At 39.3% G+C, this 25,157-nt stretch overlaps 5 protein-coding genes across 6 annotated transcripts; 3 read left to right on the forward strand and 2 right to left on the reverse strand.

The window, feature by feature from the left end:
- The first annotated feature begins 6,266 nt into the window (after positions 1 to 6,266).
- BNAC09G07330D lies at positions 6,267 to 7,706 on the forward strand. The gene has a single exon (XM_013799283.3). It carries the CDS (start codon positions 6,698 to 6,700, stop codon positions 7,550 to 7,552), a length of 855 nt encoding a protein of 284 aa, XP_013654737.1. The 5' UTR covers positions 6,267 to 6,697; the 3' UTR covers positions 7,553 to 7,706.
- A 495-nt stretch (positions 7,707 to 8,201) lies between these two features.
- Positions 8,202 to 12,146, reverse strand: LOC106360722 (U-box domain-containing protein 2). 2 transcript variants are annotated; one of them, XM_013800374.3, is made up of 6 exons: positions 11,942 to 12,146; positions 11,483 to 11,556; positions 11,119 to 11,403; positions 10,918 to 11,034; positions 8,527 to 10,290; positions 8,202 to 8,429 (listed from the first exon to the last, which is right to left on the reverse strand). In XM_013800374.3, exons 2-6 carry the CDS (start codon positions 11,486 to 11,488, stop codon positions 8,373 to 8,375), a joined length of 2,229 nt encoding a protein of 742 aa, XP_013655828.1. In that variant the 5' UTR covers positions 11,489 to 11,556; positions 11,942 to 12,146; the 3' UTR covers positions 8,202 to 8,372. The 2 variants fall into 2 exon arrangements, with proteins under 2 accessions (XP_013655828.1, XP_013655827.1); XM_013800373.3 differs by having other exon boundaries at positions 11,946 to 12,116.
- A 724-nt stretch (positions 12,147 to 12,870) lies between these two features.
- LOC106360723 (WD40 repeat-containing protein HOS15) lies at positions 12,871 to 16,739 on the reverse strand. Its single transcript, XM_013800376.3, has 14 exons — positions 16,514 to 16,739; positions 16,026 to 16,171; positions 15,423 to 15,933; positions 15,248 to 15,342; positions 15,068 to 15,114; positions 14,849 to 14,990; positions 14,651 to 14,714; positions 14,165 to 14,323; positions 13,962 to 14,083; positions 13,763 to 13,837; positions 13,626 to 13,679; positions 13,458 to 13,531; positions 13,285 to 13,359; positions 12,871 to 13,188 (listed from the first exon to the last, which is right to left on the reverse strand). Exons 1-14 carry the CDS (start codon positions 16,572 to 16,574, stop codon positions 12,969 to 12,971), a joined length of 1,845 nt encoding a protein of 614 aa, XP_013655830.1. The 5' UTR covers positions 16,575 to 16,739; the 3' UTR covers positions 12,871 to 12,968.
- A 1,614-nt stretch (positions 16,740 to 18,353) lies between these two features.
- Positions 18,354 to 20,366, forward strand: LOC106359618 (microtubule-associated protein RP/EB family member 1C). The gene is made up of 6 exons (XM_013799284.3): positions 18,354 to 18,588; positions 18,776 to 18,931; positions 19,016 to 19,122; positions 19,387 to 19,636; positions 19,722 to 19,835; positions 19,915 to 20,366. Exons 1-6 carry the CDS (start codon positions 18,481 to 18,483, stop codon positions 20,176 to 20,178), a joined length of 999 nt encoding a protein of 332 aa, XP_013654738.1. The 5' UTR covers positions 18,354 to 18,480; the 3' UTR covers positions 20,179 to 20,366.
- Positions 20,367 to 21,087: 721 nt separating this feature from the next.
- LOC106360724 (F-box protein SKIP2) lies at positions 21,088 to 22,952 on the forward strand. Its single transcript, XM_013800377.3, has one exon. It carries the CDS (start codon positions 21,211 to 21,213, stop codon positions 22,783 to 22,785), a length of 1,575 nt encoding a protein of 524 aa, XP_013655831.1. The 5' UTR covers positions 21,088 to 21,210; the 3' UTR covers positions 22,786 to 22,952.
- The last annotated feature ends 2,205 nt before the right edge of the window (positions 22,953 to 25,157 follow it).

Consider the following 25,157-nt stretch of genomic DNA (forward strand, 5'->3'; position numbering starts at 1 on the left):
CGGCGAACAGTATGTCAAGGAACAAGTCACGATCCCTCTTACCATTGGACGATATGAGGATGAAGTTGTTTGCAACGTTCTTCCTATGGACGCTTGTCACATCCTACTAGGTCGTCCATGGCAGTTTGATAAGAGAGCAGTGCATGATGGCTTCACAAACCGACACTCCTTTGACCACAAAGGAAAGAAGATCACGCTGGTGCCCTTGTCTCCATTAGAGGTTCACCAAGATCAGGTCCAACTCAAGAAGAACCGTGACCAGGAACCTAAGCCGGACAAGCCTGAGTCATCTCAACGAAACTCCAACTTCTTCATAAAACAAAGTCAGGTTAAGAGGTCTCTTTACTCCCAAAAGCCATTTCTTTTACTTGTGTATAAAGAATCTCTTATGGCTTCACTTTCTTCTGACCTTGCACCGGAGATTCCGAGTGAGTTGCTAGATATTTTGCAGGACTTTTCTGATGTTTTTCCAGATGAGAATCCTAAGGGATTGCCACCAGTTCGAGGCATAGAACATCAGATCGATTTTGTCCCGGGAGCCTCTCTACCGAACCGGCCAGCCTATCGAACCAACCCAGTTGAAACCAAAGAACTTCAGAAGCAGGTTGGTGATCTTCTGGAGAAAGGACACATCAGGGAGAGCCTCAGCCCTTGTGCCGTGCCTGTCCTCCTAGTGCCCAAAAAGGACGGATCTTGGCGCATGTGTGTGGACTGCCGTGCCATCAACAACATTACGGTAAAGTATAGGCATCCCATTCCTAGGCTTGATGACATGCTAGATGAGTTGCATGGTTCATCAGTTTTCTCTAAGATTGATTTAAAAAGTGGCTATCACCAAATTAGAATGAAAGAAGGTGATGAGTGGAAAACTGCATTTAAGACGAAACTAGGATTGTATGAGTGGCTTGTCATGCCATTTGGTCTTACTAATGCACCTAGCACTTTTATGCGTTTGATGAATCATATCTTGAGGTCTTTCATTGGTCATTTCGTGGTTGTTTACTTTGATGATATTCTCATCTACAGCAAGAGTCTTGATGATCATAAGATACACTTGAAATCTGTTCTTGATGTTCTACGGAAAGAAAAACTTTTTGCAAATCTTGAAAAATGCTCTTTTGGAACAGATCACGTGGTGTTCTTAGGCTTTGTTGTAGGTGCTGATGGACTCAGAGTGGACGAGGAAAAGATCAAAGCCATCCGAGATTGGCCGAGTCCAACGACCGTGGGCGAAGTAAGAAGTTTCCATGGCCTAGCCGGCTTCTACAGACGGTTCGTCCAGGATTTCAGTACCATAGCCGCTCCGCTTACTGAGGTAATCAAAAAGAACGTGGGGTTCAAGTGGGAACAAGCCCAAGAGGAGGCATTCCAGATTCTAAAAGGGAAGTTAACTCATGCTCCTTTGCTTACTCTCCCTGATTTCTCTAAGACTTTTGAGATCGAATGTGATGCTTCGGGTGTTGGTATTGGTGTTGTTCTCATGCAGGATAGGAAACCCATTGCTTACTTCAGTGAGAAACTTGGAGGAGCCACACTCAACTACCCCACTTATGACCAGGAGTTGTATGCTTTGGTGAGGGCTCTTCAGACATGGCAGCATTATCTTTGGCCAAAAGAGTTTGTGATCCACACTGATCATCAGTCCTTGAAACACCTTAAGGGCCAGCAGAAGCTGAACAAGAGACATGCCCGTTGGGTCGAGTTCATTGAGACCTTTCCTTATGTGATCAAATACAAACAAGGTAAGGACAATGTGGTGGCTGATGCCTTGTCCAGGAGGTATGTTCTTCTTTCAGCTCTTGAAACAAAGTTGCTTGGTTTTGAATTTATCAAAGATCTGTATGCAACTGATTCGGATTTCAAAGAAGTGTTCATAAAGTGTTCCAAAACGGCCTATGGAAAGTACTATCAAGCTTCTGGATTTTTATTCTTTGATAACCGTTTGTGTGTGCCCCAATGTTCTTTGAGGGAATTGTTTCTCAGGGAAGCTCATGGAGGAGGCCTTATGGGACACTTTGGAGTCAAGAAAACGCACAAGGTGGTGAATGAGCACTTCTATTGGCCGAGCTTGATGAAGGATGTGGAACGGATCTGTGGCCGATGTGTGGTTTGCAAGAAAGCCAAGTCTAAATCTAAAAACCAAGGTTTGTATTCTGCTCTTCCCATTCCTTCTCATCCTTGGGTAGACATATCTATGGACTTTGTGCTTGGATTGCCTAGGTCTAAATCTGGTCGAGACTCTATCTTTGTTGTGGTCGATAGATTCTCTAAAATGGCTCATTTCATACCTTGTCATAAGACTAATGATGCTGTGCAAGTTGCTGATCTATTCTTTAGGGAAATTGTTAGATTGCACGGAATGCCTAAGACTATTGTTTCTGATCGTGATGCTAAGTTCCTTAGTTATTTCTGGAAAACGTTATGGTCTAAACTAGGAACTAGATTGATGTTTTCCACCACTTGTCATCCTCAAACTGATGGACAAACTGAAGTTGTGAACCGAACCTTGTCTGCATTGCTTAGGTCATTGGTTAAGAAAAATCTTAGACTTTGGGAAGAATGTTTGCCTCATGTTGAATTCGCTTACAATCATTCATTGCATTCTTCTACTAAATTCTCTCCTTTTGAGGTTGTTTATGGTTTCAATCCCTTATCTCCACTTGATCTTTTGCCTTTGCCTTTAAGTGAAAGAGTTAGTACAGATGGCAAGAGGAAAGCTGATACAATCAAGAAGTTGCATGAGACAGTTCGTGCGAACATTGAAGCCAAGACCGAGGTGTACACAAGGAAGGCAAACAAGAAGAAAAAGAAGGTCATTTTTGAGGAGGGTGATCTTGTTTGGGTTCATCTTAGGAAGGAACGATTTCCGGAAGAAAGAAAGTCCAAACTCATGCCAAGGGTCGATGGTCCTTTCCAGATTCTTAAGAAAATCCATGACAATGCTTATCAGCTTGACTTGCAAGGTAAGTATGACATTTCCTCAAGCTTTAATGTTTCTGATTTATCTCCTTTTCTTGCAGATGATCCAGATTTGTGGACAAATCCTTTTCAAGAGGGAGGGAATGATGCGCCTCAGTACATGGATCAGCACATGGAACCAAGCCAGGATGGAGAACAGGACGATCAGATCATTCCAACCGAGGTTCAGGCAGACGACCGTTCCAGACAGACACACCGAGCCGTGTACCGGATCGACCCGCACGCAGCCGGAAAAGAACTAAGGCTAGAACCATGTCCAGATGACCAAACCGACCGTACCGGAGCCCGTCTTTCCCGACCAACTCGCCAAGCCAAGACTGATGGTCGAGCAGGAACCCACTTGGGTCGAGTGGAAATCGAGACAGACCATAGTCTTTCCCTTTTGGTCCGTCTGATCCGAGCCGAGTGTCCCGATGAACGTACTGATGGATCAACCGGCCAGTATGATCAGTTCTTGAATTTTGATGATCAAAATTTCTCTAAGGCACGGATTCTACAACTGTCCAAGGACTTGGGTCGTGCTGGAACCAAGTTGGCGCATGAGCCTTACCCGGCTGACCGTCCGGAACGCGCCACGCCCGTTTTGCTCCTTACCGCGAAGGAACCACTTGGTTCAGACGAACCTGGACGTTAGCCGAAGAGTCATCTTTGACCAGATCTGGAATTTAAGAGTTTAATACATTGTCTTTCAAAATTCTAGTCAGATTCGATTTACTAAGTCTATCTTTAATACATTCATATGTCTCTTTCTATTCCTCAAGTAGTATAAATATGTAAACACTTCTATCAATAAAATCATTCCATTTTCTTTCAACTTCTTTTTGAGTCTTTACTCTTTGTTCTTTGTTTAGAACTTTTCTAGTTTTCTTGGTGTGGCTAGCTCCAAGCGAACGCCCTTGTCCGTTGGTCTTGTGAGTCATATCAAGCAACGGTTCAAGATTGCCTCTTTGTTGGACCGGTGAGTCACATCCGGCAACAATCTGGTTCGGGAATATCAAAGGCCACTCCGCAACCTTTGTGCGACCCCTCATTCCATCAGTTCTCCTCTTGGAGTTCATATCTTTTCTCAAAATCCGGTCGAGTGATCCTTCCCTATTTTTGGGCGTATCAGAACCCTAATCCCATTTGGGTTTCTAAAGGATCTGTAAAGTTTGGGCTTAAATCACTAAAAGCCCAGTTGAAAGTAGAGAGTGGATTAACCGGTTAGAAAAACGATTGCCCAGTTCAAATTAGAGAATGGTTTACACGGATGAAATAAAAATCGAAAGTGTCTTACCAAGCCGACACGTGGCAACAAAGCCCCCCTCCTCCCAGAGTGACGCAGACAACCTAAAAAGTCAGATACTTCAACTTTATAGTTATAGATACTGCTCTCAGACTCTATCAATAGTATTGAAATTAACCTACAGACCACCGTCTTCAACTGAATCCCACCTAAAAATAAGAGATCAACGAAATATATATTCTACTATGAAAAAGAAGACGATCTTCACAGGTACTATACTCCATCTAAAGTATATATTTCACTCTATTAATAAATAACTACAAACAACATGAAAATACACTGCAAAACAAACAAACACTTATTAGATGGCTCATAAAAAAAAAGATCTATTTTCAACAAGTTATTTATAACAGATTCAGTATAACACCACAACGTAATGGGAGGAGATTTGGAGAAGACCACAATTCTGCATCAGGGCTTACAAAAACCATTGACAAACAGGTTCGAAACCGTATCTCAAGCATCAGTTATGGCCACAAGTTATCGCCACAACTCAGCTTATCAAGGAGCTATGGGAACTTGGTTCTCTTTCAGATGATTCTTTTCTCTAATGGAAAGCAAAGTTTAATTTTCTTTTGAGTTTCAGACAAACAGCCTTGTTGTAAACAGTATTTTTTGTTTGAATTAATTTAATATTTTTTAGAAAAAAAAAGTATAACACCACAACCAACCCTCCTCTACACAGACATTTACAAATGGTAAAACAACAACAGATCATTTACTAACAGTTTTTTTCTTTTAATAATCAGCAACAAACAAGGAAACGCAAGTTTCGACTGTTGGTGGTACCACCCCCACTTTTTTCTTCCTATAGTGCCTTGTGTCAAGAACAGCTTTTATAATTATACAGTTCGACCGAGACTTATCATATGATTTCGTAGATGACAAAAATTGTCTCAACAATGGGAAAGTTTCATTTTTCATGAACGTAATTAGTCTACATCCTTCTAGAAGTTTCATTTTTCATGAATGTAATTAGTCTACATCCTTCTAGAATAGGACATCAAAATATATGAAGTAGTTTTATTATGCTAAGAGTCATTTTCATATTGTATTTATAATTCGTAATTATAAATGTGGTCAAAGTCTGATGTTATTTCATATATGATTAAGAAACAATTGGAGACCACTATTACGCGTTTGAAAAGAAGAAATATAGACGTTAGATCATTCTAATTGAACTGGAGCTAGAAGTTAGGAGTTTATCTGATTAAAATAAGGAGGAAAAGGAAGCATAGTTTATTGACTTTAGTCTCTACACATATAGAAAGACATATAAAACGTTAATTAACAAAACAGCAAAAGAAATGATAAAAATCATCATGATAAATGTATATTCATGTGGAAGATAGATTGTGATGGTGCTGGGTAAAGCGTAGCTATCGCGTGCCAAGAATAGTGGCCTAGGTCCACTTCTCCACAGATCCAACCTTCTAAGCCATTCTTATTGTTTATTTTCATGGTTCTTGTTTTTCTTTTACATATCTATGCTTTCAATCCACCAGCAAAAAGTAAGTAGAGATAATAAAACCAAAGCCTGCCATAAGCTTTTATCATGTGTGTTCTTACTAAAAAAGGAAGTTCACGAAAACATTTTTATTATTGAGATGTTTACTTGCCAAAACAATATAAAGATTAAACAAATTTTAATTTATTTTGTTAAACCTAAACATTTTAATTTACAAAACGGACGGGTTTGAAATGGAAGCTTGGTTGACCATTAAAAGTAGACACATTAAAGCATTTTTTAAAGAAATTTTAAATTCATGCAAACAACCCTCAGAAAATAATAAAAATTTCTTTGAAGCAAATAAGTAATTATAGCCCATGCTCACCTAATGCAGTATGTAGATAAATGTCACGTACTGAATGAAAAAGAAAAGGAAACACCATGTCTAGTAGTAAACTAGGACTCATACTTCTCATGATCTTTGTTATTGTTTAAAAAAACTTTCGGTGAATATTTTTACCTTTTTTATGGCTTGTCTGGTTGCAAATGTTATGTGTATAATATTTTTTATGTTTCAGTATCATTCTAACATTTTTTTGTTACACAAAAAATGTTATTTTACAATTTCAATGTAAATTATACTTATTTTCAACTGAAAATTAATTGCAAACTGCATTGATTTTATAAATAATTTTATTTATCTCAAATATTATTTGGTCAGAAAAATGCCATTAATAACAATTTACATCTATTTTAGCAACGTGACTGTCAATTCATAAATGTAATTATGTATCAGAGATTATAGGTTAAGTGGCAAAAATATAATAAGAATAAAGGTCTAAATCATTTTGACTTCTTCAACTGAAACTTCTCTCGTCTTTCTTTAAATATTCAAATTTGTCGCCCACTCTTTTCGTTATGTTTATAATTCAAAACCTTGCCTCTCTCTCTGTCTCTTGTCGGAAAACTCAGAAGCTTCGAAAATGAGGACATGTACGAAAGAGGAGAGAGTCCTTTTGATCTCTCATCACAATCAAGATCAAGAAGACGAAGATGGAGAAGCGTTGTCTCTAAGTGATTTGCCGGTGAATTCATCTAACGAGAAAGTTGAGCTTCCGAAACAAACAAAGGCAGAGGAGGAGTTCGAATTCGAAACCGGGTCATCTTTTCGTCTCGGGTCGGATTCGTGTGAGCCAGCTCCGGAGATGAGTACCGCGGACGAATTATTCTCCGAAGGTCTAATCCTCCCGTTTCGTCACTCCGTCAGTTTAGACGCGGGCCTTCCCGGTTCGAACCGGTTAATTTGCAGATCCGAATCGGTCGATTTCCGAAGAACCGGAACCGGTTCTAACCGGAAAATCAGAAACAATTTCGTTGATTACAGTCAACCGAGTCCACAGCCACAGATCAGACGATCATCGAGCATGACGGCGAGAGTGAATTCAATCAGAAACCATAAATCATCTTCGATTTGGGATTTTCTCCGGCTAGGACTCGTCCGTACGCCGGAGATCGAACTTCGAACGGCGAAAGTATCAGTGAGTCGAAACAGTAGCTGCAGTAGCACAAGCACGAGCTCGAATTCGAAGAAAACAGAATCGAGATCGAGTAACCGGAGAAGAAGCTTTCTGTTCGGAGATTGTAGGTGCTCGGCGGCGACGGAGACGATCGTACCTGTGAAAGTCAGTGTCTCCGGCGAGACGGAGGAGAAACAGAGGAAGAAGATGGCGAAGAAAGAGGAGAAAGCGGCGGTTGCGCGGAAGAGAACGTTTGAGTGGTTAAAAGAGTTATCACAGGTAGGGTTTGTCGTTGATCATGGAAGACGAAGCTTGGCTTGATGATCCCTCAATCAAAGAAACTTCATGTTTCTCTGTTTCACTTCTTGTCTTTTCTTCTTAAATATTTTAATGTTTTTTCTCTGTTTAATCAATTTTTAGGTGATTAATTTTTGTATGTTAGTGTTGATTGCAAATTATACTTTAGTTTTCCAAATAATTTATGTTTTTCTTTAAAAAAAATCATTATATATAACTAACAGTAAACATGTTTTCCGCAATGTCATACTTTATCTATATTTTAGATCACATCTCTCTCTAAACACCTCAATAAGACACGAGAGAGGCATACATCATACATGTATATAATGGCATGAAAGCGAGACATCATTAGGAAACGAGAAAGATGTGAACGTCAGATATCATGATATAGATTCTTATAAGAAGGGTGCTTACTGCTTAGCATGATTAAACCAATCTTGTTTATATCTAAGACGTTAAATTTTCCCACCGTAAAATAGTATAATATAATGTTTTTTTTTTTTTTTTTGTAAACTAATATAATATAATGTTTTTTCACTATATAATATCATACTCACTTGTGAGTTGTGCATACTACATAGGATGCTTAAAATTTTACCCAAAACTCGCTGCAAAGTTGAAACTATCAAATGAACCGCCCCATGAATTTCAATGTCCAATACATGTTCAATTAAAAATATTTGCTTCAGTGAAATATTAATAAGAAAATTGTATACAATTCTTTAAGCGTAGATATTCACGTTATACACATACGTTTTCCATAAGAAACACTATTAAATACAATAACATATATACGTCTATGTATCGTACAATGTATAGGTTAGAAATAAAACCAAGATCATCAGCCTCTCCTCTGGCCTTGCTTTTGGGATTTGAAGTACTTCAGAAGGTTATGTGCCTGAAACAACAAAAGCATATAAACACTTATTACTTACTTTGATGAGACGTACCAAACAAGAAAGAGTAAAAAAAGTAAAAAAAAAAAAAAAAGAAACCTTCTCTTTGGCTCGAGCTGTTCCTGATTTAGTAAGAGCCACAAGAGGAGGAATAGCTCCTTCTCTAATAATACTGTTACAAAACCTCTGACTATGCATAGAAAGCTGCAAAAGCGCTGCAGTTGCATTCTCCTTCCCTCTCGCCGAACCCAACTCCACCACTTCAACCAAAACCGGTATACCTCCTTCCTCACCAATCGCAACCTTCCCTTCTTTAACCGTCGCGAGGTTCGCCAGCACGACCACGGCTTTCTCCACCATCCCAGCCGCTGGATCCATCAGCTCGACCAAGTACCTAACCGCGCCCGCTTCGATCACTTTCGCCTTGTTCTCGTGGTGTATCGAGAGGTTAAACAAAGCAGTAGCCGCGTCTTTCTTCCCTCTCAGGCTCCCGTTTCCCAAAAGCTCCACGAGCGGCTCTATCGCTCCCGCTTCACCTATCTTAGTCTTGTTCTCTTCTATCACAGATAAGCTGAAGAGCGTTGCCGCTGAGTTCTCTTTGGCTTCTAGGTTACCTGTTCTGAGGACGTGGATCAGCGGCTCTATAGCTCCGCTGTCTGCTATGACTGATTTGTTGTTGTCGTTGATTGATAAGTTTAGCAGGCAAGTCACCGCGTCGGCTTGGATCCTCTCGTCCGTGGAGTAAAGAAGGTTGACTAATGAGTCGATTGCGCCGCACCTGGCGATGACTATGCGGTTGTCTGTGCTGTTTCTCGACAGTATCCTGATCCTTGCTGTTGCCTCTCTTTGTGCTTCCAGAGAAGAGCTCTTGAGATCTTCGATCAGTTTCTTCACCTCGGATTCGATGCTTGAACTGCTTCCGGTTTCTCTTATGGTCGCTGGGATGATCCCTGGGTGATGAAAATGCCTGGCAGATGGAAGTCGCCGCACGGTTTCAACCCTTGCATTTGAGACTGATGTATCAGGAGGAGCACGAGGAGCAGGAGCTGGAGGAGTAGTGTTTCTTTCGGTTTTGGAATCCAGTTCAAAGACGATCCCTGGTGCGGAAACAGACCTGCTTAGGACCTGGCGCAGCTTCTCGCATTTGGTAGCATCTAAAGATTCGGTACGGCCATTTCCACCAATCTTCATAGGGGATGATGAGCCTCTCTCTGACTCATCCACCAAAGAAAGAGGCTGAGAGCCACACTCATCATCATCATCTGAAGCTGGTTCAAGAAGAAGAGGAAAAGGCTGACTTGACTGAACCAACTCCAAAGGATCAGGCAAATTGACATTGTTTGATTCACACCAGTTGGAAATGAAAGCCTTGACGATGAAGTTAGGTGTCAAACTTGTCTGAGTCAAAGGCTGTCTTGTCTTTGGACAAACCATGAGTCCCATATCAAACCATTTTTCGATGAAAGCCCGTTCGTATGTTTGACCAGATGTTACAATGACTGGATCAGTCATAAGCTCAAGGGATAGAGGGCAGCGGAAGTCTGGAGGTACAGGGACAGAACAACCTAACTGAGACTGCTTTATGTTGGTAAGGTGATCATGCATGTGTGTTATAAGAGAGATCAATCCTTCTATAAACTCAGCTTCAGTGTTATTCTCTGTAAGCTCTGCATTCTCCTTTAAACTTGCAAGCACTACACCTTCAATCAGAATCTCTTGGTTGGATCTTAGACCAACACTCTCAGCAATTTTGACTAGAACCTCTGAAGTAGGTCCATTACCTTCCTTTTGATCTATCAGAGCTAGATCAATAGTATATGAAACTTCATCTCTTCCTACTAACTTCACCAGTTCTATGCAGTCCTGCATGAGAACCAATGTCATAACATAGAAGAGCCTTAGCAATAACCAGGGGTGAGAAAAAAAAAAGAATCGAACCAACCAAACCCAAACCGAGCCAAACCTAACCAATGTATAGATCCTAACTATTCGGTTATAGTTTCTATCAACCCAAATTATTCGGTTTGGTTCGGTTTTAAACTGAACTGAAAAACCAAAGTGTAGTTAATTAGATTAACTAAATATATTAATAATAACAAGATTTAAAATAGCTAACTACTTAACCTAAATAACTAAACATAAGTTTATACATTTTATTTCAAATGAATACAACTAACAATAAAATAAAAACATGACTTTCCTACACAATCATCAAAACTGAAAAACATTAAAATATTAAAAAGCTAATGATTTAGTGAGTACATCATGATTTGTTTTATGTTTTATAAATTATATTTTCTTAAACGAACTAGAAAAAAAAATTAAACTAACCGACGACAAACCAAACTAAACTAATTTTGGTTGGTTTCGGTTAAAGTTTCCTTAGAACCAAGCAAACCAAACTGAACGCCGAACCGAACCAGAAATTAAACCAAAATCCCCTCCCCAGCAATAACTAGTTCCTTATAGAAACTAACATTGAGACTATACCTCAAACGATGGTGAAACAAGATCGGCAGGTAAGTGTTGTTCGCAGTGTTTGAGCAGCTGGAAGACTTCCAAACTGGATTCTCGCAACTTTGTTGCTAATGATTCAATTTGAAGAACCTGGTAATACACACGATAGGTAGCTAGCTAATAAGAGAAAAAGGAGTGTTAGATCAGAGAAGTGGTGGCTGATTCTTTACTTACATAAAAGATTCTGCTAAGAAGAGGTTCCCAGCTTTGAAACTGCTCTCTTAGTTCATCAACGTACTGGGATAACTCTTCAAACCCGTTGTTAAGCAGCTCGCTAGGAGAGGCATCAGAGCCAACAAGGTTCTCAAGAACAGGCTGAAGAAGCTTGGCTATGTCTTCTCCTCTGGTGTAGTATTTATGAGCCGGGTTGGAATATAAGGTGTCCATGGATGATATGCTTAGATATGATGAGATGTTATCTAAGAGAACTCTTAACCAAGACACCTCCATGTTTACCTCCTTTAGTTAACAAACAAAAAAATCACATGAACAGGAGAGTTTATAATTAGTTAATAAGCTTAGGCATTCAGAAACTTACCATCATGTAATGAAATAAAACTCCAAAATATTTGAAGCAGAATATAAGCAATCAATTAGTAGTAATCAAAGCCCCTGAAACAAGAACAGACCAAGTAAATAAAAAACTCCATGTTCTAGAAATAGTAAGAACTAAATCATAAGCTAACGTGAGGACCAAAGAGATTAAGAACTAAGATGCTTAGTCAACGCTGGAGTCAATTATAATAATAATAAAAAAACATATTGAAACTCGGAATCGAACATCAGTTTTGAGTTTCAGTTTACTTGGTTCAAATTTAAACAATTACCCATGAAATCAAACGAACGAGCTCTAGACAATCTACGAAACTACAGAGAAACAAATTCTAACCCGAGAAAAAGAAGAAGAAGAAGACAGAGATCATCTCGAACGAGAACGAAACTTAACAATTAAAGATTTTGAAAACGAAGAAGATGAATAGACAGTTGATGAAGATACCTACCAGAAATGGCAGTTTCAGCTTTCTCTATGGGAGAGGACGTAAATGAGAACCGTGGAAGCGCGGTAAGACCAGTTCCTTCTTTCTTCGTCAATAAGATTTATTTTCCTCTTGAAAATGTTTAATTATATTGTTAGTGGTCTTCGTAGTCATTACTTCAAACCAATTAACGAGTCTTGCGTCAAACCTTGTTAGGTGGTTTATGTCGATCATTTACGAGTACGATTTGCTATTTTCGTTTTCAAATTATTTGTTTTCTTTTTTTGGGTTGGTTAAAGCTGCTCCTCTTTCGGTCTTCTTTATCTTTGATTTTTTTTTTATTAGCTATTAACGAATCGTTACGTGCTCTAGTCGTTTAGCGCGAACATTGCATAATCAAGACCCTATTGAGTACTACTACTAGCTTTCTAAATTCTAATTAACTAATCGTCTGAATCAAAGAAATTGTGCACGACTTTTTTCACTAAACGACTAACAATAGTCATTATATCAATTAAATGCGAGCGCGTTTCCATTAGGCTGCTTCCATTACAAATTGACCAATTCTTCCCCCTCTTCACCTCGTAGAAAAACATATTTCAGCTGAAAAAATTGATACATCATTTCATTTGGGTCTGAGAATATGACGAAAAAACGCTCGAATAATATTCCATATTTATTAATTCATTAGAAAACGAGTCGAATAACAACAAAAATTCCAAGAAACATCTGAATTTTTTACAAAGGACCATTTCAGATTCTGAAAAAAAGAAAGAAACTCCCAACTATATTCTTCCAGAAGTATACTATAAACACTAGTATATTACAAATACAACATAACATTGTTACCAATACTACTACTGATGAAACCAACTCTCTATTGTTTGTTCCAGATAGCTAGATCAATAGTTTCTGTTCTCAAATAGCTCTATTGTAATAAAGCCAATAATTAAAATAATAAATATGTTTTAATAAATATGTGCAGAAACAAAGTAAAGGTTTGGACTGAGAGTGTTAGGAGGGACTACTACTACTACACTTTTAAAACTACATTCTGAAATCAAGAACACAGACTGAGTTATCAGCAAAGCAAGCTGCGAGTTTGTTACCCTCCTTATTCCAACACACTTCGAAAATTCCTCCTTCTCCTGTGTATGTCTTCACGACCTTGCCTTCTTTTAGTGACCAGATATGTATCGATTTGTCCACTGACCCACTCGCTATGTATTCCCCGTTTGGACTAAACGCCAATGAGTAAACCGCATCCCTTCAATTCATCAATTCGGATTTTGTTAGTACCAATGGGGTTAAAGTTAAACCACAAATCATCATCATAACATATCAAGGAGGGTTAAAGTTTTACCTGTGGCCGTTGAGACTACATATCATCTTGCCGAGTTCTGCATCCCATAGCTTTACTGTCGAGTCGAATGATGCACTGCTCCACTCAAAGAAACAACAAAGTGAGATTAATGAATCATATAATGTTACATACAATGCAACTGGTAGTCTATATTTTAAAGAACTTTATATCACCTCGCAAGAGTTAGCTGTTTGTTGGGATTGTTCGTTCCTGGTCCTGTAGGGCTCCATCTGATTGTATAAATTTCCTGAAAATAAAATAGAATAAAATATCCATCCTTAAACTCAATTAAAAACCAAACCAAACCATTATTCCAAAGATTTAATGGGAGTTATGTTTACCTTAGTATGGTCTCGGAGGTCATGAACAAAGTTGTGTTGTTTTATATTCCATATCTGAAGAAAAAGAGAGAAAAAACTGAGCACAAATGCCTTAAATAAGTCAACGTAAATTCACTTAAGAGGTTAATTTAGAAAACCTTAGCAGTACTATCATCTGAGCATGAGGCCAGTAAGGTACCGGTAGGATCCCATTTCACGCAATTAACCTCACCCTGCATTTATAGAAGCAACAGTATAGTTGGTGATGAGACAAATGTCAGATTGGTATAGGGCTTAAGACTGAAGAAACTAAACATAATGATAACATATGAGAGATGCTTGGACGAGGGACAAAACCTGATGACCAGCAAAGACTTTTACAGGCCGAGTTTCTCCAATCTTACACAAGTAGATAAATGTGTCGGTGGAACTCGTTGCAAAAGACACATTGTTGCGCCAATCAACGTCAAGTGTTGGGCCTATATCCACAATTTCATAAAATTGTTATATACATGAGAGAGCTTGATTCAAATTGATGGTTCACTAAAAAGAATTGTTACCGGTGTGAAATTCAAACTGCTGCTTCCATTCCTCAGCTTTTACATCCCAAACAACAGCAGTTCTATCCACGCTTCCGGTTAGAAGATAATCACCATTCTTGTTCCACTTTAGGGAAAAAATAGGCCCCTTGTGTTTGCTCAGAGTACTTATCAGGTCACCTGGAAAAAATGTAAAAAAAAAGAGTGATTTGTGAATTTAAAAGCTAAATCTCATAAACATACTAAAACGGTGAGTACGTTTTTTAGCCACCATGCAGAATGATAATGTTTTTTTTTACTAGCTGATAGCTTTCATGTTTCAATCGCGAAAATCGTGTAACTACCAAAGCCCGGACAACTAACCTCAGAAATTTGCAGCTCACGCTGAGAGGAAACATATAGATATTAATTTCGACATAAATGACTCAGCATCTTCATCAATTCATATTAAAACTAAAGTTTAATTCCCAGAAAAGAGAGATTCGAGTAATACAAGGAGTGACATACCGTTTGTAGTCCAAATTCTTGCTTGTCCATCACATGAACCAGTGGCAAGTAAAGTCCCTTCCCCCTGAAAATTTAGATAACATTTTTTAGCAGAAACTAAGGCACTAATCCAGAAGAATAAAGAACAGGCAAAAAGTAGCAGTATCCAAGAACAGGTAGATATTTCATAAGCAGTGAAAACGAAACAGCAGCGCTCACATTCCAGTCAAGAGTGGTCACATCCTTGCTCTTCTCGTTTGACTTTCCTTTTGCATGTTTCAGGATCAAAGCGCTGATGCTCCGACTAGATTTTAATGGTCCTTCCGGAATATTCCAGATACGTGCTGTCGTATCACCAGACCTGAAATTTTTGCAAAGGCACATTCAAATGGAATAACCAATTAATTATTAGCATGTGCATTAAACAGAACTACTTACCCTGACGCAAGCAATGAAGCCGACGGACTCCATGCACACGCACAAACCTAAACCAGCAATACAGACAGAATTTTAATCTCAATATAAGAAAAACAAGGATTAATGTAATAGATTCCAGTGAAGATTGGAAATCAACTATACAGCTTGTCCATTATAGAGATAAAATCAACGAAAAGGTACCTCAGATGTATGCCCTTCCAAAATCCTCACATCAGAACTAGGAATGTGAGATGGCATAGAAGCAGGAGTCATGGCGATATCCATAGGTTCTGCAGCTGTTCACATAAGAAAGCATTATTTAGAAAATAGATAAAATATTAGCAAAGTTTCAACAATTAAACATATGAAGACTGACCCGAAGAACGGGCATGGTCTTCATCCCCAGCATTAGCTTTGTCACTTTGGTCAATAACCATGTCCCTGTCACCATCTCCAACCTGCTTTTCTTGAGCCTTTTCCCTCTCCATCTTCTCTCTCTCCCTCTCCCTTTCCGTTTCTCGCTCCCTCTCTAGCTTCATTCTTTCCCTCTCCCTCTCGAACGTTTCTCGTTCCATCTTCTCCCTCTCGCGTTCCTTTTCTCGTTCCATCTTCTCTCTTTCCCTCTCCTTCTCGCGTTCCATCTTCTCCCTTTCCCTCTCCTTCTCTCGCTCCTTGAGTTTCTCATGCCTATCCTTCTCCTTGATTCGGCTGCGCTCTCCTTCAACCTCTCTATCGTTTTCTTTGGATTTGTCCTTTTCCTTCTCCTTCTCCTTATCCCTCTCTTTCCTCTTTCTCTCCCTCAGCATATCCTGCAACTCCTTCACGTCCTTTGAAATCAGATCCAAGGGTTGAAAGAATGAGAAATCCTCCTCAGTTTCCATTTCGCCCTGCCAGAAAAAAAACAACAAAGACCGCTGAGGTTACACATTGCTCAGACATGAAAACATCAAACAAACAAAAAAGCATTAAGAAACAATACATTGGTCAGATTAGCTTCCATCTCCATGTACTGGAGTCCTTTTTGAACAAACTTGACAAGAGCACCAGGTGGAACCATGTTCCCATCAATGTTTGATTTATTAATCCCTGCCTCGTATCCTAGAGTGAATGCAGCATGTGTAAACCCTGCAAAGAAGCAAGATTAGGATTAAACAAACCATCTTTAAAAAACAACTAATCAATCTACCATCAAACATAGCTTCTAGTGAAAAAAGTCTTCATGAACACAAAACTCAAGCTCGCGAGTAGCTGTACGAACTATAAGATCTAAAAATATCATGAACCAACGATCTTAAAAACATCAACTTTCCGTACAATTCGTCAAACCCTAACACGAATCCGTGAAAACCCTAAGACATCGACATTCGTAATTCCAGATCAATTCCGGAACCTAGACTGTAGCTAGCTGAACAGATACAAATTTCAATCAAATAAATAAGAACAAAGGAGAGATAAAGGATTCGTTACCTGATTCCTGAAGATAACGGAAAACCAGAAAATTCATCTCGACGGAGGTGAGTGAAGACATCTCCGAAACCCTAATTCTTCTCCCTTCAATTCAATTCACAGAGGATTTTTTTTTTGAACAAATCGAAGAAAGAGTTGGGAGCAACCCAGAAGAAGAGGGAGCTTGAAAATTTTCTCGAGATTTTAAGCTCTTCCTCATATGATGATAATATTTTTCGTCTCCGACAATATCTAAACCTTAAGGTATATGGCCCTAATGGGCCTCACATTATCCTGTAACTTTAACTTTTTGGGCCAAGCCCACTTAACATGTCATTATTAATCAATACTATTAAATTAGCGTCCAACTAATTATTTTATAACTGCATATAAATCATTATCATACTAAATACTTCAATCAATATATTTTTCATTACATTTCTTACTGCTTTTTAATACTATCATCGACCTTATTTCCACAAAAGGTGGAATCCACTTCTCTAGTAGAAGTTATTATATATGGCAACAGTTATGATTTGAAATAAAGATAAAATATATACATTAAGAAGTTGTTTAAATATGGCGACAGTTTAATGTTAATGAAAAGGCGAAGGTTAACTAAAGTTATTATATATGACAACAATTTGATTTTTTTACTATTAAGATTATCTACGTGTTATTTTATGAAACATACAAAATGATTATCAAATACAAAATATCGCAACAAATTTGGAATTTAAGTATATTTATGTATTTATTAGTAATAATTAAAAATAATTAACACAAATATGAGTACAAAAAAATACAAATATCATTACAAAAAAATATAAATATGAAAATTAAAATTTTAAAAGTAAAGTAAAACAAAAAATATACCCGCCCTTTCAAGGACGGGTCAGAAACTAGTTTATTATATTAAAATAGCAATATTGACCTATTGATATATGTGTGATCCAACTATTTTAATACAATTATTAAAACATTTTTTTAATCATTTAAGAGAAATATTATAAAAAGAAAAATATAAATATGACTAAAAATACAAATATAAAAATTAAATTTTTTTAAAAATGTAAAACAAAAAACATATCCTGGGCGGACCAAAATCTAGTGTATATTTATTATCACGGACACCAATCAGTGAGTGAGATACTACTTAACTTTTAATATACCGTCTCTTAATGTTTAACTAAAAAAGCTAATAATTGGCTCATAAAGAGCCGTCTTTTAGCGGAATATATTTAAGAGCCGATTCTTAACTTTTTTAGTTAAAAATTAATAGATAATTTCTTATATTCCGCTAAGAATCTCGCCCCCAAAAACCATCCATCAATCGTATTCTTTCCAACTTTTTAGAACCTTTACCAACTTCCAAAGGAGTTAATCAGACATTATTTCAAAGAATTGTAAAAAACAAAAATAATTATAATATTAATTTATTTATTTTTCCTGAGAAACTCAAGAGGTAGAAGAGCGTGCGTCCTGGTATGGGCCTAGCTCATCTTGTATTGGGATTGACTTTATTAGGGTCATTGATCCAGTGTTTTGATTGGGAGAGGGATGCAGACGTGGCAGTTGACATGTCAGAAGGAAGGAGTCTTACAATGCTTAAAGCGGTGCGTTTAGTCGCCAAATGCATGTCTTCTCCAATCTTAGACCAAGTTGCTTTTTAATCACAAGCGAAACTAGCCCATAATGTATGCATGAACCAATGATAGAAAAATTGTAATGTCTTTCGAGATAATTGTTATTTTCATCTAATAAAGGGTCCCTATTGGGCTATTGGGCCTTTCTATGTAGCTTCGTTATAAGACTCATTAAAAGAACCCGGATCCGAAATATTCTAGAGAGGTAACGACGATTCGGGTTTTGCAATTTGAATTTAAATCTCCGCTCTCTTTACTTCTCATTGTATCTTTTGTTTTCTTCTCTAAACGAGCCGTTAGAGAGAGAGAGAGAGGAACGAGTTGGATCTGAGTAAATCGGAGATGGCTGCGAACATAGGGATAATGGACTCTGCATATTTCGTAGGGAGAACGGAGATTCTCGCGTGGATCAACTCCACTCTTCATCTAAATCTCTCCAAAGTCGAAGAGGTTGAGTTAATTTTCTCTTCTCTTCTATAAACCTAGTTTTAGATTCGGATCTTACGTAGCAAGCACCGTGGACTTCGTCGAGTTTGTTATTGTTAGGGTTATTGTTCTGGAATTGAATTTGGATTTCGAATCCTTCTCTGTGTTGCTTTGCTGTTGTGGATCTGAATACGGATCTATTGATTAACAGGCTTGTTCAGGCGCGGTTCACTGTCAGCTCATGGATTCGGTTCACCCTGGTACTGTTCCGATGCACAAGGTTAATTTCGACGCCAAGAGTGAGTACGAGATGATTCAGAACTACAAGGTGCTTCAGGATGTGTTCAACAAGCTCAAGCTCACTAAGGTCCTCTTTAATCTCCTTTAATCAAGGGTTATAATAGAGCTTGCAATCAAACTGAATTGTCTGTTGAATGTTGGATGTGTGCAGCACATTGAAGTGAGCAAACTCGTTAAAGGTAGACCACTTGATAACTTGGAGTTCATGCAGTGGATGAAGAAGTACTGCGATTCTATTAATGGTGGCCAGCTTCACAAGTAAGTTCTCACGACTATCAGTGAGCCTTCTTAACCTTGATACCATGAAAGTTTCCGTAATCTGTTAAAACTTTGGCTTCATGATTCTGATTATTGTGTCTCACTGAATCCATTTCTTTGACAAAATCAAAAATCAACTATCTGAATCATGGTTAGATGAGTTCGCTTATTGTTTGTGCTGGCTCTCCTAAATAGATAAATCCACCAAGTTCATATACCCATTTCTGACGCTGCTGTCTTCTTGTATTTGATTTTTATCGCTAGCTACCACGCACTGGAGAGAAGGGAAGCCTGCAAAGGAGGAAAAGAAGCAACTAGGAGAGCTGCAGCTACACAACAATCCGGCAAGAGTTCTTCTTCTTCTTCAGCTGCACCTAGACCTTCCTCTTCGAATGGTACCCGTAAACACGAACCACTATCCTCGAACGCTGGGAATCACCACTCGTCAAGAGCTCCCTCGTCTAAACAAACTAAACCAGCGCCTGCTGCTGCGGCGGCTGCTTATGATGAAAAGGTAGTTGTCTCTCTCGACACACTCATTTCTTGAATTACACCGAAGTCTTTAAGAAGCTCACTAACTCGCTTTCCTTATCACACAGATTACAGAACTGAAACTCTACATAGACAGTTTGGAAAAAGAGAGAGACTTCTACTTCTCTAAACTACGAGATGTAGAGATTCTCTGTCAGAATCCAGACACAGAACACTTACCTGTATGCAAAAACCTTCTCAATCCCTCGTTCTAAAGAAGTTTCAGAATGTTCAATAATCATCACTCTTTTGTTAATGCAGCTTGTTGGTTCCATAAAAAGAATCCTCTACGCAGCAGATGGAGAAGACCTTGGAGCAGCAGCAGCAGCAGAGACACAGACCTTAAGCCCTATTGCTGAAGGATCAGAAGAGAGAAGGAACAGTGCAATAGAGTCGCAGAAGAGGAAGCTCATAGTGAATCAAGACGTGGATGCTGCAGCGATTACATCGCTCTCTCCAAGGCAACGCCTCTCTGATGCTTCTGATGTCAAATGCAGTGGTTCATCTCCTCTTTTGACCTGCTGAATCTCCTTCCTACTACTCTGTTTCGTATGAACTCTATGTTCGAAAATTCTATTTTACTTCATATAAGCCTATTATTACAATAAACCTATTATTACAATAAACCTATTATTACTATGTGCTTAAAAGAAAGCATCATTCATATGATGTTTTGTAATCGTTGTGGTATAATAATAATATGTTTTGACATATTTTATTGATTGTTAAGGTTTCCGAAGACTAAATAATCAATCTTTGGTAAAAATTACAAAGACAAAAGTAAAGAAACCAGAGTCTTTTCGTTAAGCTAATTAATCTTTGGAAAAAATTACAAAGACAAAAGTAAAGAACCAGAGCCTTTCGTTAACCACGGTTTAGCGTTAATAAATCTGCAATTGAGCTCTTATCAGACCTCTAGCATTTGTTTCCACTTTATACAAAATTAATAGTTTAAATTTCTGCCAATTTAGATTGAAAAAAACCATTAATGCGAAAAGACTACTTTGATGTACAGCATGCACTACACATGGCACATTATGCATCAATAGAAAAGTCTGAGAAATAAGGCATATGCATTATGCTCAGGTTCTTTCATCTGCGGCGTATAAAACTGGCTCAACGTATTTGACATTCTTTCAACGCACTTAAAAGCTACGAAAGAGAATCATGATTTTGTTCAACATTTCATTATTTTTTCAAAATAGAAAGACAATTATAAATAACTAATATTCAAAGCCTACAAAAGTCTACTGCCTAGAAAACATGAAGTTTGACCGTTGAACGCGAGAAGTCATTATTATTGCAAAGAAGAGCGTGAATAGAAGTCAGAAAAAGCAATAACAAAAAGTTCAAAAAAAAAAGTCGAAGTAATCAACGACCAGGATTAGCTCACATTTCTTTAAATCGAACGGTTGAGATCAACTAGAGTGAGATTTGGGCTGGAGCATGACGATTGCGATGATGACACGTGGTCCCTTATTTGACGCGATGGACCGTTACTTTATATAATCCCTCAAAAACCGAAGACCCAACCCAAAAAAAATTAAAAATAAAAAAATGGGACAAGCGACGTCGTCTACGGCGGAATCGACCGGCAGAGAGATAGATCTTAGGCTAACCTCTCCGGTGATTGTTGCCAGTAGAGAAGAATCGATGGATTCGGGAAACAGCCCCGCGGCAAGCGATCGTGATTATACTGAAGATCTACCGGGTGAATGTCTAGCTCACGTGTTCCAGTACCTCGGAGCTGGAGATCGCAAGCGATGCTCTCTCGTCTGCAAACGGTGGCTATTCGTCGACGGTCAGAATCGCCACCGGTTATCTCTCGACGCTAGAGACGAGATCTTCTCGTTCCTCCCGTCTATGTTCGACCGGTTCGATTCGGTTACGAAGCTCGCTCTCCGATGCGATCGGAAGTCTTTAAGCTTGAGCGACGAGGCTCTGGTGATGATCTCGGTCCGTTGCTCGAATCTGACTCGCGTGAAGCTCCGCGGCTGCCGCGAGATCACGGATCTGGGGATGGTGGAGTTCGCGAAGAACTGTGGGAATCTGAAGAAGCTTTCCGTTGGATCTTGTAACTTTGGAGCGAAAGGAGTTAACGCGATGCTTGAAAATTGCAAGCTTCTTGAGGAGTTGTCGGTGAAGAGACTCAGAGGGATTCACGAGGCTCCTGAGTTGGTTTGTTCGTCGTCTTCGCTTAGATCCGTCTGCTTGAAGGAGCTTGTTAATGGACAGGTGTTCGAACCGTTGGTTGCTAATACTAGAACATTGAAAACTTTGAAGATTATTCGTTGTCTTGGTGATTGGGATAAAGTTCTTAAAACGATAGGAGAAGGAGACAGCTCGTTGAGTGAGATTCATCTAGAGAGGCTGCAAGTTAGCGACTTTGGGCTTTCTGCGGTTTCTAAATGCTCAAAGGTGGAGACTTTGCATATAGTGAAGACGCCGGAGTGCTCTAACTATGGTTTGATTGATGTTGCGGAGAGATGTAAGCTGCTGAGGAAGCTTCACATTGATGGGTGGAGGACTAATAGGATCGGTGATGAAGGTCTGATGGCGGTTGCGAAACACTGCTTGAACTTACAGGAGCTTGTGCTGATTGGTGTTAACGCGACGCATATGAGTTTAGCCGCTATTGCTTCAAACTGTCAGAAGCTGGAAAGATTAGCGCTTTGCGGAAGTGGAACGATAGGGGATACAGAGATTGCCTGCATCGCTAAGAAATGCGGGGCGTTGAGGAAGTTCTGTATCAAAGGATGTCCTGTATCGGATCTAGGGATCGAGGCGCTAGCTGTTGGTTGTCCTAACCTGGTGAAGTTGAAGGTGAAGAAATGTAAAGTGGTGACTGGAGAGATTGGAGAATGGCTGCGTGAACGAAGGAGGACCCTTGTGGTGTGTATGGATGGTGATGGGAGTGAAGCAACGGTTGCGCCTGATGGTGAGGTTGAGACGGTTATGGGGGAGCCAAGAGTGGGTCAAGCTGGTGGTGCGGCGGAGGTTGGATCAGGTAATGGTGGAGGAAGTAGATTAGCGATGATTAGATCAAAGTTTGGGTTTCTTGGTGGAAGGAACTTGATAACTTGCACATTCAGGAGATGGTCTCATAATGATAATGGTACTAGTTATACTTGATATCTGGTAATGGTAACTGTCAAAAAGCTTTCTTTCTTCTTTTGTAATCCTCCCTTCATGATGTGTTTCAAACTGTGTGTAAGAAGAAGACTTGTCGATTAGAAAAGTCATTCCATGTAAGAACATTTATGTGTTTCTTTCTTTTATTAACTATTGATTTGTGGGCAGATTATGTGACCTTTGTATTTATAAGATTGCAACGAACAGATTAAAATGATCTACTATTTAAGAGATAAAATGGTAGTTACTTTCAGTTCTTCCCTCACAAGAATGGAGAGACCATACGTTTGTACACTGGTTATAATTAATATTTCTTAAGGAGTTTTTAGTGATCGTTTTGTATCTTTCTTCAACGAGTTGCTTGCGAGCGTAGAACAACAAACTTACCCAGGTGGGAATTTGCTATCAGCTCTGAAAGGAACTTTGACCAGAGACAATGGACTATCAACCTCTCCATTCTCATTCAACATGTTGATGCTCTGTTTAACCCATGTTGATCTCCATTCTCATTCAACAAGTTGATGCTCGGTTTAACCCATGTTGATTTACCATCCAGAGATTTCTATGTCGAAACTTAAATCCATGGCCACAATAAAAAGCAAAAACTAACTTTTGATGAATATATTATTTTTCTCTTCAGCTCTGCTTTTATGTCACTCGTTGCAGAGTTTCTTTTTTTGCACAGGAAGTACACAACAGTACTTTGATGTAAGAGCAAATTATGTAAGTTTCATATAGATTCTCTGTTTCCAAGTAAGCTATCAGATAAAAGGTATCAACCTTATTAGTCTCAGCCTTTTAAGATCGACATCCAAGTGAGCTTCGTACCTTCTATCCGGATAACTTACTTGGACTCAGAGGAATCAATTTCAAACCTACTGAACTTACTCCTTTATCCAGCAGGTGAAAAGAAAAGGCTGCGTGGTAATGAACTCCAAGGAATGGCCATTCTGATTTTGGTTGGTTCAGTGATGGATAGATGATGATAATAGAAATAATGGATAGAATGATGGATCGAATGAGTCACACAAGAGCTGCGGATGACTCTTGATTCACTCACTCTCTTGTCCCTGGATAACACCAAGACAACATGAAAGGCTGTCGATTGATTAGGATTTACACACCATCTCAATCAAGTTGTTCATAAGAACAAATGAAACACCCAAATTAGAAAGAATTGTTTTAAAATAAAAAGGTTGATTGATTTAAAATGAAAACAATAAAAGGTTTAAATAGAAATAACACAAGACTTGCATGTCTGTCTGTTCTCTCTTCCTGACTCATCTACTCTTGGCGAGCTCTTCTATCCTCCTCCGATGGCTGGCGGTGAGTCTCTAACCGCCGGCAACCACCCCTAAAACCGCTCTTCTCGATCCAATCTTCTCCCTGTAAAGCTGTTGGTTTCCTCACCTCCTCTTTGCTCTTTCTTCTCTAGTTCTCACCGGATTACGGCCGGATCCGGTGACCAAATCGACGTCTGGGTGTGTTTCCAGTGTCTCCGGAGAGAGGGCGAGGTCGTGATTTTATGTATGCTTGCAGGAGACGCCGTCGGCTTGGTAGATCTAGGGTTTGTCTCGCGCTGGATCTGGGTCAGATCCGCCACAGTGGTTTGTCGGAATGAAGCGGGTCGTTGCCTCTTCTCCTCCGACCTCCGCCTCCTCTGCTTTCCCATGTCTCCTCCGTCGGCTGCTAGTTTTAGAGCTTCTCCGTCTTGTTCTAATGGTCTGAGACGAAATGACGAGTCCGAGGAACTCGTTGGGGACCTCTCATTTATTTCAAGTAGCAACAGCCATGGCTTCCTTTGGTGGTGTGATTGGCTTCCCCTTCTTGCTTCCGACGTCGTCTGCTAGGGTTTGAGGACAACCCGATGTGGTGATTCATTTGCTTGTAGGTGGAGTTCTATATCGCCTTCTGGGTTGCCTGTTTTCAAAGAGAATTAAACCTCCTTCTATGCTTCATACCCTTATCTTCAAAGCTCCGACAGTCTGACTTAGTGTTCCTCGTGGTCTCTGATGCATTCTCTGTGTCGCGTGGGCGGTGAAAAGAGCTTGTTGTACCAGCCTACGCTTGACCGTAACGTGTGCTTCTATGTTAACAGCGGCGATTCAGGCCTGAACTTTTGTCTCCCAGTTGAGATAGCTAGGTTTGTTGGTCGAGGTCCTCCTCCAGCGGAGCTCTGGGGCGTAGCCAGGCGCCTCCGTCGATGCCTGCTTGGAGCCACTTCGGTGAGTTCTCGACTGAACTTCCCCCGGCTATTCCCTTATTTCCTCTGAGTTGTTCAGATGCAGCGAGAAGTGCTTTGTTTAGGGTGATTAAATTGTTGTTATACTTGATCTTACTCCCTATTGCTTTCAAGTTCTCTCTTGTGAGAA

This window comes from Brassica napus, chromosome C9 (genome assembly GCF_020379485.1).
Source record: "Brassica napus cultivar Da-Ae chromosome C9, Da-Ae, whole genome shotgun sequence".
Classification (NCBI taxonomy): Eukaryota; Viridiplantae; Streptophyta; class Magnoliopsida; order Brassicales; family Brassicaceae; genus Brassica; species Brassica napus.